This window comes from Xyrauchen texanus, chromosome 12 (genome assembly GCF_025860055.1).
Source record: "Xyrauchen texanus isolate HMW12.3.18 chromosome 12, RBS_HiC_50CHRs, whole genome shotgun sequence".
NCBI lineage: Eukaryota > Metazoa > Chordata > Actinopteri > Cypriniformes > Catostomidae > Xyrauchen > Xyrauchen texanus.
Window position 1 is genome coordinate 19,468,750 of NC_068287.1, and position 17,074 is coordinate 19,485,823.

General features: G+C 37.4%; 1 protein-coding gene across 3 annotated transcripts; it reads left to right on the top strand.

Moving 5' to 3' along the window:
• Positions 1-5,056: 5,056 nt before the first annotated feature.
• On the top strand, positions 5,057-16,099 carry LOC127652385 (AP-5 complex subunit zeta-1-like). 3 transcript variants are annotated; one of them, XM_052138489.1, is made up of 18 exons: positions 5,057-5,147; positions 5,286-5,423; positions 5,919-6,105; positions 6,837-6,981; positions 7,471-7,583; positions 7,704-7,872; positions 8,041-8,082; positions 8,917-9,057; positions 9,190-9,227; positions 9,719-9,881; positions 9,992-10,170; positions 10,491-10,633; positions 11,436-11,588; positions 11,730-11,841; positions 12,020-12,117; positions 15,123-15,255; positions 15,337-15,551; positions 15,827-16,099. In XM_052138489.1, exons 1-18 carry the CDS (start codon positions 5,107-5,109, stop codon positions 16,095-16,097), a joined length of 2,481 nt encoding a protein of 826 aa, XP_051994449.1. In that variant the 5' UTR covers positions 5,057-5,106; the 3' UTR covers positions 16,098-16,099. The 3 variants fall into 3 exon arrangements, with proteins under 3 accessions (XP_051994449.1, XP_051994450.1, XP_051994451.1); XM_052138491.1 differs by having other exon boundaries at positions 5,107-5,147; positions 15,869-16,099; XM_052138490.1 differs by lacking the exon at positions 8,041-8,082.
• The last annotated feature ends 975 nt before the right edge of the window (positions 16,100-17,074 follow it).

Genomic DNA, 17,074 nt, shown 5'->3' on the forward strand with positions numbered 1-17,074 from the left:
ACTAATAAAAAAATGCATTTTCAGATGGAATGTTTTTGACTCTGCAAGTGAAAAGTTTTAGTGATTCAAACTCCTTGTAGATCATAATGAAATATTCAATGGAATGGCAAAAAACAAAACAACTTTCTGTTCATCATTATCTTTCATTCAGAGACATACATAGCCTACAGAATTAGCTCTCACTGCCTAAATGTTTTTCATACATTTACAAAACAATCTGCCACCAAGTCTGTATGCATAGATAACCATAGAGTATTTTTGTCACAAAGACATTCAGATTGTTTATTATTATTATCATTGTTTCCTTTTTGTGTTTGTTGCATATTAGCATATGCAAATGTTTAAACACTAAACCTTTCTAATTTAAACTGAACTGATTTAAGTTTCCTTCCTCTTTTGAAACAAGTTAATACGCTGGACATATTTTGTTTCTACTGTACACAAAACACCCCCCACTGCTGCTCCTCAAAAATGTATCACTGTGTTCTATTTTTGTAAGATCATGCAATGCATCTTTTATGTGTATGAAACTACACAGTGTATGAGGGCTTTTCTTCTGTCAATGCAGTTAATGTAATGGTGTATCTGGAACGAATAAAAATACTTTATTGGCTAATCTTTTAAAGGATTTGTTATAGTGGCATCTTCTGTCTTAATTGCTTGTGGATGAATGTTTTCTGTTTTTGTATGTTTGCTCCTCGACCAACGGAGTTAAACAGCTTTTTTCTGGTCACAAAGTGTATCAAGATTGAAAAAATAAATGTATTTTTATTGAATATTGATGGAGCAACATAATTTGTGTGAAATAATAACATATGGTTGTTTTGATTAAAATGTATTGTTTTGAGAAAACAAAGGTGGCAAGAAAGAGCCTTTTCCCCACGGTGTAAAATGCCCCGAGGGGGTTAAAGTGATATTGTGTAGATATAGGGAAAAAAGGTTATAGTGCAACATTTGTCAGCTTAGGCAAATACTTTTGAGACAGCAAGTTTTTTAGTAACAAATTATGATAATACTTATTCAAAATAACTACTTCAGAAAAGGGTTAAACATTTTCTGTTAATTTCAACCATATTTGGCATTTCACGAAATCTATAAACAAATTAATCTCCATTGTGATTGGATCAGTCAATGTGAGCCCACTTTGACAATTTTTCAGAACTAATCTATTCGCCCCACTTAAGAAAATCAGTGTTTTATGGGGGCCTTTAGCTGCAACAGGGGTCTTTTTACTCAAAATACCACTTATTGGACAGTTATTTAAAAAATGTTAATCACCTTGAACAAAACTGAAAATGATCAATAAGTATTTTGTCAAAACAAATATGCTATAATTTCATGGATTTTCGTTAGCTACATACATTTTCAACATTTAAATCAAAACTTTAGAAAAAATCAAACTTTAGACATTGCACACAATAATCTCATGGATCAGGAAAATGTACACGCATTGACAAACAGGTGTTTAGGAAAGTGTTGTGGTACTTTTTGTTGCTGTTTAATGTTTTGGGAGAAAATAAAATCAAAAGTGCCTTTTACGCCTTTAGTACCATTGTACCTTACCTACCTTTTATTGTTCATAATATCTTTTCAAATGTTAAAATCTTACTGGCTTTGCTTGATTCTGTAGTTTCTGTAGTTTAATTAAACAATTTACTTCCCAGTTGTATTTCATCAGCTGTTTATAAACGTGTGTAAACTGTGCAGCTCGATCTGCCGCACTGAAATGTTAATACACTTTAAGAACTGCTGCTGTTTGCATATGCAATGGAAATCACAAAATTTTCTTTGGCATTGGTATGGATTTTTAATTTTATTTACAGATTGCAATTTTTATTTTTATTTTTTTTACTACGTTCATGAAAATGGCATATAAAATAAATGTTAAAACAGAACAATTTTAGTTTAAAACAAAATTTGTTTAATTCCTGGTCTAAGTATGTAGCTTTTTATGGAAATTATTGGAATTGAATGACAACATGAATTTAAAACTATCAAAGGTATCTTTTGTCCATGATAACTCGCTCATTTTGAGTTTATTTAGTCACAACTGCAAATCGCAAATCACTTTATTGTCACTCAACCATATACACAAGTGCAGCAGTGGGTGAAAGTCTTGGGTGCAGTTCCGAGCAACATAGCAATATGACAATTACTATAAACATCTGATTTACTCATAAAACTGTTTACACATCTTGTTACACAACACAATATACACCTAATAATATACAGTATACACAAAAGAAGAAGACTGTATACAATAAAAATAATATACAATATACAGTATATACAAAATAAGAAAACTGAATACAATAAAAATACACTGACCATGTGAGTTCCTCAGTGATGTGGACACTAAGGAACTTGAAGCTGCCGACTCTCTCCACCGGTGATCCATTGATGGTGATGGGGCGGTGTTCTCTGTCTTTCCTCCTGAAGTCCACCACAAGCTCATTGGTCTTACTGACGTTGAGGGAGAGGTTGTGCTCCTGACCCCAGTGTGTCAGATTATGCATCTCCTCTCTGTAGGCTGTTTCATCATTGTCAGTGATCAGACCTACCACCGTCATATCATCAGCAAACTTAATGATGGCATTGGAGCTATGTGTTTCCACACAGTCATGTGTGTACAGGGAATACAGGAGTGGGATGAGAACACAGCCCTGTGGGACTTCAGTGGTGAGGAGATGTTACTGCCCATACTGAGCACCTGGCATCTGCCTGACATGAAGTCCAGGATCCAGCTGCACAGCGAGCTTTTAAAGCTCAGAGCTCGGAGTTTCACATCAAGCTTTGAGGGCACTAATGGTGCTGAATGCTGTGCTGTCATCTACAAACAGCATTCTCACATATGTAAAGAATGATCCCTTTCTTTTTCAGTAAGCTTGCTTCTGTAACCACACTTCAGGTAAATTGACCCCTAATAGGAATCAAAGAGCTGTTTTACTGTTAGTCATGAATTTAATTGAATCACTTCTCTTTGTAAAAAAAACAAAAATATAGTTTTGGTGCTATTGTGTACTTAGTACTTAAAAAATTTGAGAATTGTTAAATCATCCTTTCTGCCGAATGAATGTTAAATCATATATCCTGACCGACAACGCCAGAAATGTTAGGTCCAGGCATAATAATGCTATAGCAAGAGTAAAAAATAAAAGAAAAAGAAAAGCAGTTTTGGGGAGTAACGGATGTAACAGGATTACGTATTTAAAATACTAAATATTAGTAACTGTATTCCACTATAGTTAAAATGTAAATAATTGGAAATTAGAATACAGTTGCATTTAAAATGTATTTTAATCACTGAAGAGATTCATTTGCATTTTATTATAATTTGTTTAATTTAATATTTTGTCTAATCAGTTGGAAAACATGTATCTGTATAAATGAGTGATCCAAAGAGCATTGTACATTTACATTTACATTTATTCATTTGGAAGACGCTTTTATCCAAAGCGACTTACAAAAGAGGAATACATTAAAAGCAAATCATCTTAAAGAGACAGTGGTATGAAAAGTGCTGTATTACAAAGGTTCACTAGCATCAGAATAGTATTCAATTTCTTAAGATGTGTTTCATTGATACGAGCAGACAGAGAAGTACGTTTAAAGTAAGTTTGGAGCAGTAGAAATAAAAATACACCTTGTGTAAATTGTCATGTGAACATTTAGCTTTATGCTAAGCTAAAATGCAATTTCTAGCTATTTTACATGCACCTGTTACCAGGCACAATCATATATATTTTTTTTTTATCAAGAGAATTCACGTTATAGATACTAATTTCTTTACTTTAATAAGACCTTTGATATTAGGGCAAAATCGTATTCTTATAAGTATTTCTGTATAGTTTTTCTGTAAAAAATATACAGTTTGATTTATCTTATTTTAGAAACAACACTGCATAAGATATTTAGGTTTTTCAGAGAATGTATTTTTAACATTTTGTCTTACCGTTCTGGCAGAGTTTTTATAGTCAAAACAAGTGAAAAAAATCTACCAGTGCTGAAGAAGTAATCCTAATTATTTAGATTACGTTACTAATGATGAGTGATCTAACGGATTAAATTACAAATTACATTTTAAAGCATGTAGTGGAATACATTTTAAAAGTAACCCTTCCAACCAAGAGAAGTAATAAGTAAAATTGTATATTTAAAATGAATATAAAGAATTGATTTAATATATACCATAAGTAATATGAATGAATTAAAGAAACAAATGAAGTGCAACACAGAAGTATGTTTTCTCACTTGAAGCCGTATGTATACACGCAAGGTTACGAAATGGGTCATAAAAAGTAAATTAAATAAATAAAACCTTTCCCCTAATAAAAATAATTTATATTGTCATTGTTTTAAATTATGTGCAACCTGTACATATCTGTTAACATCTCAAAAATGTTGTTCTGCAGGGTGTGCTTAGTGGCTCTAGTCAGGTCTCATAAGCAACCAAATTGGCCCGGTTGCTAGGGAGGGTAGAGTCACATGGGGTTACCTCCTCATGGTCGCGATAAGTGGTTCTCGCTTTCAGTGTGGTAGCCTATGTGGTAAGCTGTGAGTGGATCGCGGAGAGTAGCATTGAGTTTCCACATGCTGTGAGTCTCAGCAGTGTCATGCACAGCGAGCCACGTGATAAGATGCGCAGTTAGACTGTCTCAGAGCATAGACAACTGAGACTTGTCCTCTGCCACCCAGATCGAGGTGAGTAACTGCGCCACCACGAGGACCTACAAAGTAATAAGAATTGGGCTTTCCAAATTGGGAGAAAAGGGGATTAAAAAATGTGTTCAGGGTTTTCATGACCCTTTAAAAACTTACATGACATTTCGCCTGTGCTGGACGAAAATGTACAAATTGTTTGTGAGAAATGTTAATATCAGTTTATGTATTATGCTATTTCTGGTCAATCTACACAGATCTTAATTTTTTCCACATATTCTATTATTATTTCACTTGTAAATCCCGCGTATTGCACTATTTTGTCGCCGACTGACGCCTGTGAGGCGGAACCAATGAATCTCATGTGATTTGCAGTCAGGACATCATAGCTGACGGAGAAGAGGTTTTGATTCCAATGTTTTGACTTGTCAGTACATCGTTCTCAAAATGTATGCTGCCGCGACGGAGAGTTTAATAAAGCAGGCAAGGTAAAACTAGATATTTACTTCAGAGGCTATACTAGGATACTACAGAACTTTAATGGTCATATGGCTTGTCATTTTTGTGTTTGGCAAGTTCAACACCATGCCAAAGTCATTTATTTAATGAAATATCATGCCTTTCAGAGAAATAAAGGAGGAAGATCTGCAGAAGTTTTGTGGGCGCATCATTAAGCAGCTGCACCCTAAAGAGCTGGGTGGAGAGACTGTGGACTCCCTTCAGAGGCTTCATCTGATAGTTTCTGCCAATAAATATGCCAGAGAGTAAGTCACATTCACCTGAAATTTTCATATGAACAGTATTTAGACATGAAGGAATTAAGGTACATTTAAAGGGATAGTTCACTTAAAATTTAAATTCTGTCATCATTTACTCACCCTCATGTTCCAAACCAGAATGTCCAAGCTGCAACGAAAGTGAATGGTGACCACAGCTGTCAAGCATGATTTTCAGTGAATAACAAAATCTATCACACGAAGATATTTTATGGCTTCAGAAGACTTGGAGAGTGCACAAGTCTTGTGCACTCTGAAGCTTTTATGTCCTTCTGGAGCTTGACAGCCCCTGGTCCTCTTCCACTTTTATTGTATGGAAAGGAGCAGTTCGGACATTCTTCTCCTGGTGTTACACAAAAGTCATGTGGGTTTGCAATGATGTGATGAGGGTAAGTAAATGATGCCAGAATTTTTATTTTTGGGTGATCTGCCCCTTTAAAGGGAGCATAATTACATTTAAGTTAACATCTCATGCTCCATCAGGCTTCCATCTGATCTGGTGATGAATCTGCAGACGGTTCTTTGCTCTTCATCATCCCCAGAGCAGCTTCAGGTTCTGTCCTCTTCCATACTGCAGGAGATCTTCCCTCTCAGTGTGCCTAGCCTCTGCTCAGATCTCAGCCAGGACAGCAGAGTCATCAGCCATTTGGCAAGCGTTGTGCTCTCTCAGGTGTGTCAACAGGCTTTTCACCATGCCATTTTATGTTATATGTTGTTGTAAAAGGGAATGTTCACCCAATAATTAAATTCTCTCATCATTTACTAACCCTCATGCATGACTTTCTTACTTCTGCAGAACTCAAACAAAGATTATTAGAAGAATATTTCATCTCTGTAGGTCCATACAATGCAAGTGAATGCTGACCAAATCTTTGAAGCTCCAAAAAACTCATAAAGGCAGCATAAGGCCAGACCATATGACTCCAATGGTTTAATCCATGTCTTCTGAAGTGATCAAATTGGTTTTGGGTGAGAACAGGCCAAAATAAAACTCCTTTTTCACTATAAATCTCGACATCAGCAGTCTCCTTGGTGATTATGATTTCAAGCTCAGTTAGACTTCATAGGGCCGTCTAGCACTGTGCGTATGCGTCAAGCACCAGGAAATGTAATCAAGCTTAAAAATCTCGTTTGTCTCTTGAGACTTCAATTGCAAGATGTACAGTGAAAAAGGAATGATACTCAAACCAAATAGATCACTTCAGAAGCCACTGGAGTCATATGGATTACTTTTATGCTGCTTTTATGTGCCTTTTGGAGCTTTAAAGTTTGGTCACCATTCATTTGCATTGTATGGAGCTACAGAGCTGAGATATTTTTCAAAAAATCTTCATTTGTGTTGTGCAGAAAAAAGGTCACCCATCTGGGATTAGCATTAAGTAATGTTCTTACATTTTGCAGGCTGGAAATAAAGAAGATGTGATTCCCCTGTGCCACCGTTTGCTGAGAAGTCTTGAGTCACGGCTTTCCGAGGGGCAGATTTCCAAACATACGCTTCCCATCCTCTCCAAAATTATTAGTGTATATCCAGAGATTCTCACAGATGGTAAGCTTATCATTTTACCCCTCATGAAAAAAAGTTTTACACATAAATTAATATTATTTTTGAAAAATAAGTTTCAAATACTGAAGACTCCAGTCGTATCAGTAGCCTAAGTATATTGCGGGTCACTTTATAGCGGGCAGCACGTTGTGATAACATGACAAATCAAATACTACTCACTTTTTCTTGATAGCCCCGTTATCAGACACTTTCGCCTGCAGAACAAATTAATCACGTCTGACTGTGAGTGAATGGCACATTTGTACAATGTCATTGGCAACTGAAAACTTTTGCTGCAAGACGGTCGTATCTGCTCTGCAACATAAACAAAAAATGACTGAGTGCATGTTTTGTTGATTAGATTGCAGTAATAGCGTGAGCCTCAATGGCATGACCAGTTAATTTCATAGACAATTGGGGAAAAAACATGATTTAAGCATAATTTATATGAGTCAAAATATGATCGCATAAATATGTGGTCACTATATTTAGATCAGCTGAATCTGGTCAGCCGTAAGCTAGTGGATTGGTTGCGATATGCAAGTGTGCAGCAGGGAACATCCATGTCTTCCGGGGGATTTTTCAGTGGACCAAGAACACGTCAGGTAGAGAATTTTGTTACTTTTGATTAATTGTCAACCAATATGCTCAAATGAAGTAGATCATGATACTAATGAGTGATCTCAATGAACTGATGGACTGTCAAAATTTTGTCTCTTCATCAGCCAGCACCTCTGACAGAAGTCGATGGGGTGGTAACAGGGGATTTCTTCACTGTACTGTGTGTGGGTCAGAGCTACACTGAGGATCAGTGGATGAACATGTACACTTTCTCTATGATCAAGAGCTGGTTACTCACTTATGACACGGACGGGACCACAAATGCAGAATCCGGTAGTTTGAACAGAATTTATTTGGGCAACCACTTTTAGTGCAGGTAGAACATAATTTTTTTTCTCGCTAGTGAAGTTAATTTGTTTAAGAAACTGTCCCATATCAGAGAGATGATTTGTTTCATGTAGTTAAGAAGTAACTCAAGATTGGATTTCCATTTTTTGGTAGCTCCACTAATAGGAACACAGGTCATTCAATTACAGCACCAAGGTAAGATGCAAGTCAGAAGCCTGAAAAGATCAACTCAAAGCCAGTTTGCCTTTCCTTCTCGCAATCAGAAACTAACATTACAGAATTATTAACTTTTTCAATATTCCTTCAAACAGAATAACCAAGCTTTCCTAATCCATGGCCAAATTTACTGCTGTGTATATCAATTGATTTTTTTTTTCTATGGCTATGTTCGGAATTAAAGGGAAAGTTCACCCAAAAGTGAAAATTCTCTCATCATTTACTCACTTTTATGCTATACCAGATGTGTATGACTTGCTTTCTGGGTGAACTCTCCCTTACATACTAGTGAACTACGTGGAATATGCTGTAAAGGTTAACTCAAAAGTTTAGACTACTTTTCATGATTTATTATTACTATTTATTTCATTTTTAAATAATAGCAAAGTCACCAAATTATGAAATCTTGAAATGGATCATCATTATGTAGCAATCTACTCTTTGCAGTATCTCAACCAACTTCACGAGTTACCACCTGAAATGCTTTTTAAACAGTATTGAAGGAGTTTCCATGTATGTTGTGCACTTGTTGGCTGCTTTTCCATTACTTTCCAGTGCAACATATGCATTATGAAATTAATACATTTTAGTTAAGCAAAAGCCTTCAGATCAAAAGGTTTTTAAGGCTTTGAGAAATATTACAACAAAAGTAGTTTGGTAGTATGCCATTCTGAACATACCCTGTCTTCTGGGTGTCCAGGCAACCCTAATGCCTGAAATTTAGATCCCACTAGATAAAGTGCTTGTCGGAAGCATGCTCTGAGTTATAGAGTGTGGTGTACTGTGTTATAATGTGCTGTGTTGTTGATGCAGATGATCGCTCTGAGTTGGACAGTTCAGTGATGTCCATGGTGTCGGCCACATCCTCCTCCAACAGACTGCTTCCTCCCAAAGAGAGACTCCGAGAGAAGGCTTTTGAGTACTGCCAGCGGCTCATTGAACAAAGTGACCGCAGTAAGTACATCACACAAATACAGCATATCAGCTTTTGGGAATGTTTGTTATTTGCAAGGTTATGTTATGCTACTAAATATGTTCTTATTTAAAATAATCATTTTATTTCTGTCTCATAATTTCTCAATACAGAGGCCCTGAAGAGGATGGATACAGAGCTACAGAAAGCAGTGAGCACCATATCAAGCTTTTTATGAGCAGTATTTTTCATATTCAATGTGAAATTCTCTTTGCAGCCCATTTTACTTTTGAAATTGGCTGCATTTCTGCATGAATCAGGATATTCCACAAGAAAAAGTGTAGATCAGGACTTCACTTTATTCATCAAGAATTGATTGGATTGTAAAAAGTTGGGGTTACATACCAGAAATGGGCCCGTTTATTGGAACACAGGGGCTGAAAAGGGTGATTTGTGACATCAGCTAGAAAAGAAAGTAATTTCAAGGGCAGAGCTAATTATTTATTTGTTTTTTATATAAAAGATTAAGGATTTTAGAATCGAGCATGCTTTAAAAAATAAATGGGGTACATTTTGTTCATTCTTTATTTTCCCAATTAACACCACCACATTTGTTCATGAATTTTGTTGATTTTCCTCTTCATGGTGAAAACATGCAGCAAGTTAAAAGGAACACATTATTACTGTTTATCTGTTGTACAGTGCATTGTTGAGTCTGTGTCCATAATGGACATCATCTGTGGTGAAGACCCCTCCTATGTGTACCGTGCATTCCCCAGTATTAAAGCCCTATACAGAAGACTTAATGGAGACATTTCCCAAGCTCGAGCCCTTCTACCTATCGCTCAGTTCTACCTCAACCACAGTGAGTGATCTCCCCATCTTAAGTCTCTGGCACATACAGCAGGCTTCAGTTGGATGGTATTGATCTGTTGCAGTGATGTATGAACGAGTGTCTGTGCTTTCTATTATGAGGCGAGACGGCTGCGGTGGACTCGGAGGCCGTGTTCAGTCAGCTCTTTAGACACTGTCCCCTCGAGCAGTTCAACGAGCCCATGCTTACCTTTGAGTTCATCCGGTTCTGTCTTCTCAACGCCAGCGTGTTGCAGGACAGAGTTGCACCCTACAGGCAGAGCTTCCCCAATCTCCTTAAGGTAAGGGATAGTTCACTTAAAAATTGTCCATGTTTCAAACTCTTAAGACTTTGTTTCTTCTGCGGAACGCAAAAGGAGTCATTTAAAAAGATGTCCTGTTCATTGATATCTATACGATAGTGACTATCTATAAAATTTAAAAAGGACCCAAAAGTGTCATTTAAGTAGTTAATGTGACTCATGCATCATATTATAAGTCTTCTGAAGGCATTAGAAAATACACCAAATTAAAGTTATTTTATAATGGAAATCTTGACTTCATAATATATAAAATAGAAAGAGCAATATATTCAAATCTAGGTGCTGCACTTTGTCCCCAGTTCTTAGCTTGGAACAGCCCAGGATTGATCACTGAGTTTGTTGAGCTGCTCCCATCACTGGTAGCTCCTGAAACAGCCATTGAGTTGCTGCACACACTCCTGGATCTGCCCTGCTTAGCAGCAGCCTTGGACCTCCAGCACAGGTACATAATTTCTTGAACTACTTGAGTAACATGTGTCATTGAATCTGTCAGTATGATGGTGCAGTTTGTTTTGTTTTTTTGCAATTAATCTTTTTTATTGAATATACAAAACAAGGGAGGGGCTCTCTCAGGTGGAGGAAGAGACAAATGAGCCAAATGTCTGAGAACGAATGCATAATGATAAAACAAAATCTTGAGTAGGTTTAGCCCACCAATGTCAATCGGCCTTACTTACAACCTATTGAAATGCAATCTGGGACATTTACCATTCCAAATGAAGGACTTCTCTATACTATCAAATTGCTTGAAGTAAGAGAGGGGGACATCTATAGGGAGAGATTGTAGCAGGTAGTTACATTTTGGAATACAATACATTTTAATAACATTAACTTTCCCAATCATAGATAAATGTAATGAAGCCAACCTGCCCACATCACTCAAAAACCTTTTTATTAAGGGGTCAAAATTAACTTAGACCTATTTGCTTGGAATAAAATATTCAAATACGTAATGCCCTGTTTGGGCCACTGGATGGCACCCGGCTGGAAAGCTGTCCGAGCCAAAGCTTCGGATTTAGACCAATTGACTCTGTATCCTCAGAACTTAGAAAATGAATTAATAATTCTGTGGAGGCAAGGCATAGATATAGTTGGATCGGAGACAAATAATTGATGGTTAATTTTGTAAACTGTTACTGTTTATTTTGCTATTTTAGTAATAGGTTTTGGCTATAAACTGTAAACTTGAAATAGAAAACAGTTGACTGTGGTGTGAATCAGAGTATGATGTGATGAAATTGCAGGTCAGCATGCTATCATGCTTCAGACCATACCACTTGGAACCAGCAGGGGGCAAAAATAGCTACTTGTCTAGATGCTTTCCATCAGCCTTCCTATAGGGGGCTCTTTCTCTACATCCTCAGACCTGAGGCTGGGACAGGAGACACAATAGACAGGTAATACCTGCAATGTATATGTCTGTTGCCTCACAACAAAGGATAAAGGCATGTAATGTCAAACTAATTTATCCCAACTCTTGAAAATTATTACAGATGAATATTGTGATAACAATGGTAAACCTCATGTTATTGCCTCAGGCTAAAAATGCTTCATGAGATTGTGGCTGACATGGCAGAGAGTCCTCGTGTTGTTCGGTGTGCCCAGGTCGTCCCTGTGCTTCTGCACGTATACTTCAACACAGTCACTCAGGTAACAGTCACACTTGGGTTCTTCTGTAACTAAGTGAGAGGTCAAACTATTTAAAAGATCACATGTGCAAAAAAAGGATTAATGTTTGCTCCATTTTTCAGTAATTAGAATTATTTTATAAAATAACTAGAAAAGTCTGTAATTTGTTCCAATGTTTCTTCATTGTGGGCTATTATAGATAGCTGATGAGAAACTGATCAACCACCTTCTGCTGGTGCTGCTGGAGAGAAGCAGTCTGCTTTACAACATCAAGACATTTAACACTGAGGTCCAAAAGTAAGACTTTTTAGGGTATTTTGGCTCCTCTTGTGTGATTTCAGCTTTGTTCCAGAACCTAGTGAGCTGCCTCTTTTTTTTGTTGTTTATTGGCAGCATTCTAACCAAAATGGAAGGAACCTGGTAAACGGTCTTTCACACATGACACAAATAGTACTCCACATGTGAAGTTCATGAGTAAAGCCCTCATACAAAATCAAAGAACTAATGGGTCTGATGTAATTTTGAACTAAATCTGGCCAATACACAGGTGTTTTTTAATTTGTTTCGGTAGTTCATAAAAGCTTGTCAGCATGAAATTTCAGTAAAACTTTGTACCGGCTCCTAAACACCTTACTACCATTGGCCCATGTCGTCAGTAGGTGTGACCTAGAGCTCCACCTACTTGGAGGCTGTCAGCTCATTCTGGTCATGTTGTTGAGTCAGGCAAGTTTAGTCAGTTAAGTTCAGAACACACCATTGTGCAGTTATTGGTGAGCTGGTGCCATCCTACATCTGTACGGCCGTTCACGTGGAGAAATTTTCCAAGACCATGTCATGTGGTTTTATTTTATTTTTATTTATTTTAATTAGTCTAAAAAAGGAATCAAATCTTAAGTTCCCATTCACTCTGTTTTTGATATGCCATCTATAGCCATGCACACATCTACCCAAAGTGAGATATGCCTCTTAAATTGGCTCGGTTGCCACATGTTCTCAATTAGTGGTTCACGCTCTCAGTGGTGCGCATGGTAAGTTGTGCATGGATCGCGGCGAGTAGCATGAGCCTCCACGTGCTGCGAGTCTCCGTGGTGTCATGCACAGCGAGCCACAGATTGACAGTCTCAGAATCGAAGGAAACTGAGGCTTGTCCTCCGCCACCCTGATTGAGGTGAGTAACTGTGCCACAACAAGGACCTAGTAAGTAGTGGGAACTGGGCATTCCAAATTGGGAGAAAAGGGGATAAAATGTGTAAAGAAAGAATAAATCACTATAACAGGGTTTAACTGCTTATTATGCAGCTTATTATCACCATGAATTTTACTGATCTAATGCGAATTCTACTCCTAGAATGAGGCATGAAGTCATTGATAACACATTTTAATGTCACATTAGTTGATGTTTTACATGTAGTCTTGTGTATCCTCATATTATAAAGTCCTCCTCTAAACGCTTCCCACAGCGGTGTGGCTGGTGTTTGAATGATGGCAAACAGTATGCCTTTGAACAGCTGTTTCAAATATTTTGGCTCTGAGCAAAGAACGAAAAAGCACTCCGCCATGAGTATACTGGGGGCCTTAACTCTAATAATGCTCACATTTGAGGTATCATACTAGGCAGCTTAATTTTACAGCCTTTATACCAGAAGAACACAGGGCATAACAGAAAAAGTTCATTTTGAGATACAGTTGAAGTCAGAAGTTTACATTCACCTTAGCCAAATATATTTAAACTCAGTTTTTCACAATTCCTGACATTTAATCGTAGAAAACATTCCGTCTTAGGTCCGTTAAGATCACTACTTTATTTTAAGAATGTGAAATGTCAGAATAATAATAGAGAGAATTATTTATTTCAGCTTATATTCTTTTCATCATATTCCCAGTGGGTCAGAAGTTTACATCCACTTTGTTAGTATTTGGTAGCATTGCCTTTAAATTGTTTAACTTGTGTCAAATGTTTTGGGTAGTCTTCCATGAGCTTCTCACAATACATTGCTAGAATTTTGGCCCATTCCTCCAGACAGGACTGCTGTAACTGAGTCAGGTTTGTAGGACTCCTTTCTCGCAAAAGCTTTTTCAGGTCTGCCCACAAATTTTCTATCGGATTGAGGTCAGGGCTTTATGATGGCCACTCCAATACCTTGACATTATTGTTCTTAATCCATTTTGCCACAACGACCAAGCTTTAACTGCCTGGCTGATGTCTTGAGATGTTGCTTCAATATATCCACATAATTTTCCTTCCTAATGATGCCATCTATTTTGTGATGTGCACCAGTCCCTCCTGCAGCAAAGCACCCCCACATCATGATGCTGCCACCACCATGTTTCACAGTTGGGATAGTGTTCTTTAGCTTGCAAGCCTCACCCTTTTTCCTTCAAACATAACAATGGTCATTATGGCCATTTTGTTTCATCAGACTAGCGGACATTTCTTCTTTGTACCCATGTGCACCTGCAAACTGTAGTGTGGCTTTTTTATGGCGGTTTTGGAGCAGTGGCTTCTTCCTTGCTGAGCAGCCTTTCAGGTTATGTCGATGCAGAACTCATTTTACTGTGGAAATAGATACTTGTCTACCTGTTTCCTCCAGCATCTTCACAAGGTCCTTTGCTGTTGTTCTGGGATTGATTTGCACTTTTCGCACCAAATTATGTTCATCTCTAGGAGACAGAATTCATCTCCTTCCTGAGCATTATGATGGTTGCGTGGTCACGTGGTGTTTATACTTGCGTACTATTGTTTGTACAGATGAATGTGGTACCTTCAGGCATTTGGAAATTGCTCCCAATGATGAACTAGACTTGTGGAGGTCCACTTAGCTGATTTCTTTTATGATTTTCCCATTATGTCAAGCAAAGAGGCACTGAGTTTGAAGATAGCCCTTAAAATACATCCACCGGAACGCCTCCAATTCATTAACCTCCTATCAGAAGCTAATTGTCTAAACGCTTGTTGGCATTTTCTTGAATTTTCCAAGCTGCTTAAAGGCACAGTTAACTTAGTGTATGTAAACTTCTGACCCACTGGAATTGTGATATAGTCAATTAAAAGTAAAACAATCTGTCAGTAAACAATTGTTTGAAAAATTACTTGTCATGCAAAAAGTAGATGTCCTAAACAACTTGCCAAAACTATAGTTTTCTAATATTAAATCTGTGGTGTGGTTGAAAAAAAATTTGTTTTATTGACTTACAGCCTAAGTGTATGTAAACTTCTGAATACAACTGTAACACTTAAATGAAATTGACTTGTGTATATGTGTATATGTACATGAGTAAATGAATGTATTTTTGTGGTATAGAGTGTTTATCACTCACCTGCAGGCCCTGTGCAAGCTCCACCCTTCACTGATTGTGGATCAGTCCAAAGAGCTACTGGACTTTGCAGGCTCTACTGCCAACATTTACAGTAAAGAGGACTTATACACGCATGTGGTGAGGATAAGAGGTACCTTATGATTACAGTTATCTCTCATGGGATATTTTTCTTAAGGGGAATTTTGTATGTGTATTCAGGTGTGGGTGATCGGGGTGTACCTGTCAGTATCGTATGACTGTCGCTGCACTGTGGAGCTGATCACTTCATATTTTGAGAGTTTGGAGGCGGTGCTGTTCGAGATCATGCAGGTGCGACAGTCAGCCAGCCCACCTAGATTCTCTCCTCGCCTTATCACTGTACTCATGACCACCCTGACTAAACTGGCCACACGCAGTCAGGACCTCATCCCCAGGTACACCAACCTGCTTTACAATCCAACTTTACAAAACCTACTTTGTGAATTCTCATCTATATTTTCTCTAGGTATACTGTGACTATTTGTGTTTATTATTATCAGCATCAATCAGATTTGACCAATATCGGAAACAGTATAGATTAATAAAGTCTGGCCGGTTATCAATTACCACCATAACATAAAACATTCTCATCTTGTGGGATTGACCAATATTTGTGTATCAGTGCATTCTTAATTCACTTCCTCACTCTTTTTCTGTTTATTTCTCTCAGAGTATCGCTCTTTCTATCTAAAATGCGGTCGTTTGCCCACAGTGGTCCTGTAATGGCATGCTACAGTGAGGAGGACTCTGAGGAAATCATTACTCGAGCTCATGAGCTTATTAACTTACTCAAGTTACCAAATGTGGCTCAGTTTGTCCTGGCCCCTTCAGCAGAAGGTGACAGCCCCCGCTGGCACAGAGACACCAATGCCTCACTTCCTCAGGGCATGAGAGCAGTCAGCGGAATCCTTCATGGACAAATCAACTTCCTGCCCACATAAAGCCTGCCTAGGAAGCTGTTTACTAATTACCTTTGTGGAATACTGAGAGAGAGACTTTTTCCTTTATGATAAAAAGTGGGGTTAAAGAGCATGTCAGAGAAACTGGAAGACATGACAGATTTATTCCTTGATTTATTCAAATGATTGTCATAGACTAATGTAAATAAAATAAACACTGTATGTGTGCCACTTGTGATTAAAAAAACTGTTCAGATAGAGCATAGATTGATATTTTGTTTTCTCAGTTAAAAATCAGTTATCTTCAAGGTCTCCATTAGTCTAAAACTAATATAACAAAAACTGAAGACATAGGAATAGTTCTTCCAAAAATGAAAAATCTGTAATCATGTGCATATGCAAACTTGCATTTGCCAAGTATGAATATGCAAATGAGATTTGCACGCTATAGCATAGGGGATTTCGAAACAGAACTGAATATTGGTCTGTTCCTCACATAGGAATAAATCAGCCATCATTTGGCCTCAAAAGTCTTGCCACATGAGATTAATTATGGTGCTTTTTTTCCTTTTGGAGCTTGACAGCCAATGGTCACTGCAGCTTTCAATATGGAAAGGGCAGCATAAACATCTAAATTTATCCTTTTTGTGTTCCACAGAAGAAAGTAAGTCATACAGCTTTAAAACAACATGAGGTTGAGTAAATGTCACATGTGTTGATGTGAACTATTTGTTTTAACACAAGTGTTTCAATGTTGCATTATGACAAAATGTGTCAAAAGCTCTTTTTTTACATTCAAAGTCTTTGTTTTGTTGTATAGAAAATATGCAGCTGCTGGAACCAAAGGACATTTTGAACTGAGCATAGCTTAGGAACAAATGTGAACCCATCAAGAACTGCCACAGAATTGAAAATGGAAATATGCAGCACTTATTTTTTTTACATAATGTTGAAAATGACAAGTTATAGTTGCAAGAGCTTGTGTTACTCTGCACAGGAATTTAATCAGAATTTTCATA

Excerpts from the sequence above, each read along its gene's own strand:
- LOC127652385 (XM_052138489.1), top strand. The coding sequence starts at position 5,107 with ATGTATGCTGCCGCGACGGAGAGTTTAATAAAGCAGGCAAG. Across the intron at positions 5,148-5,285 it reads AGTTTAATAAAGCAGGCAAG|AGAAATAAAGGAGGAAGATC; the intron begins GTAAAACTAGAT and ends CATGCCTTTCAG. Across the intron at positions 9,228-9,718 it reads ATACAGAGCTACAGAAAGCA|TGCATTGTTGAGTCTGTGTC; the intron begins GTGAGCACCATA and ends TCTGTTGTACAG.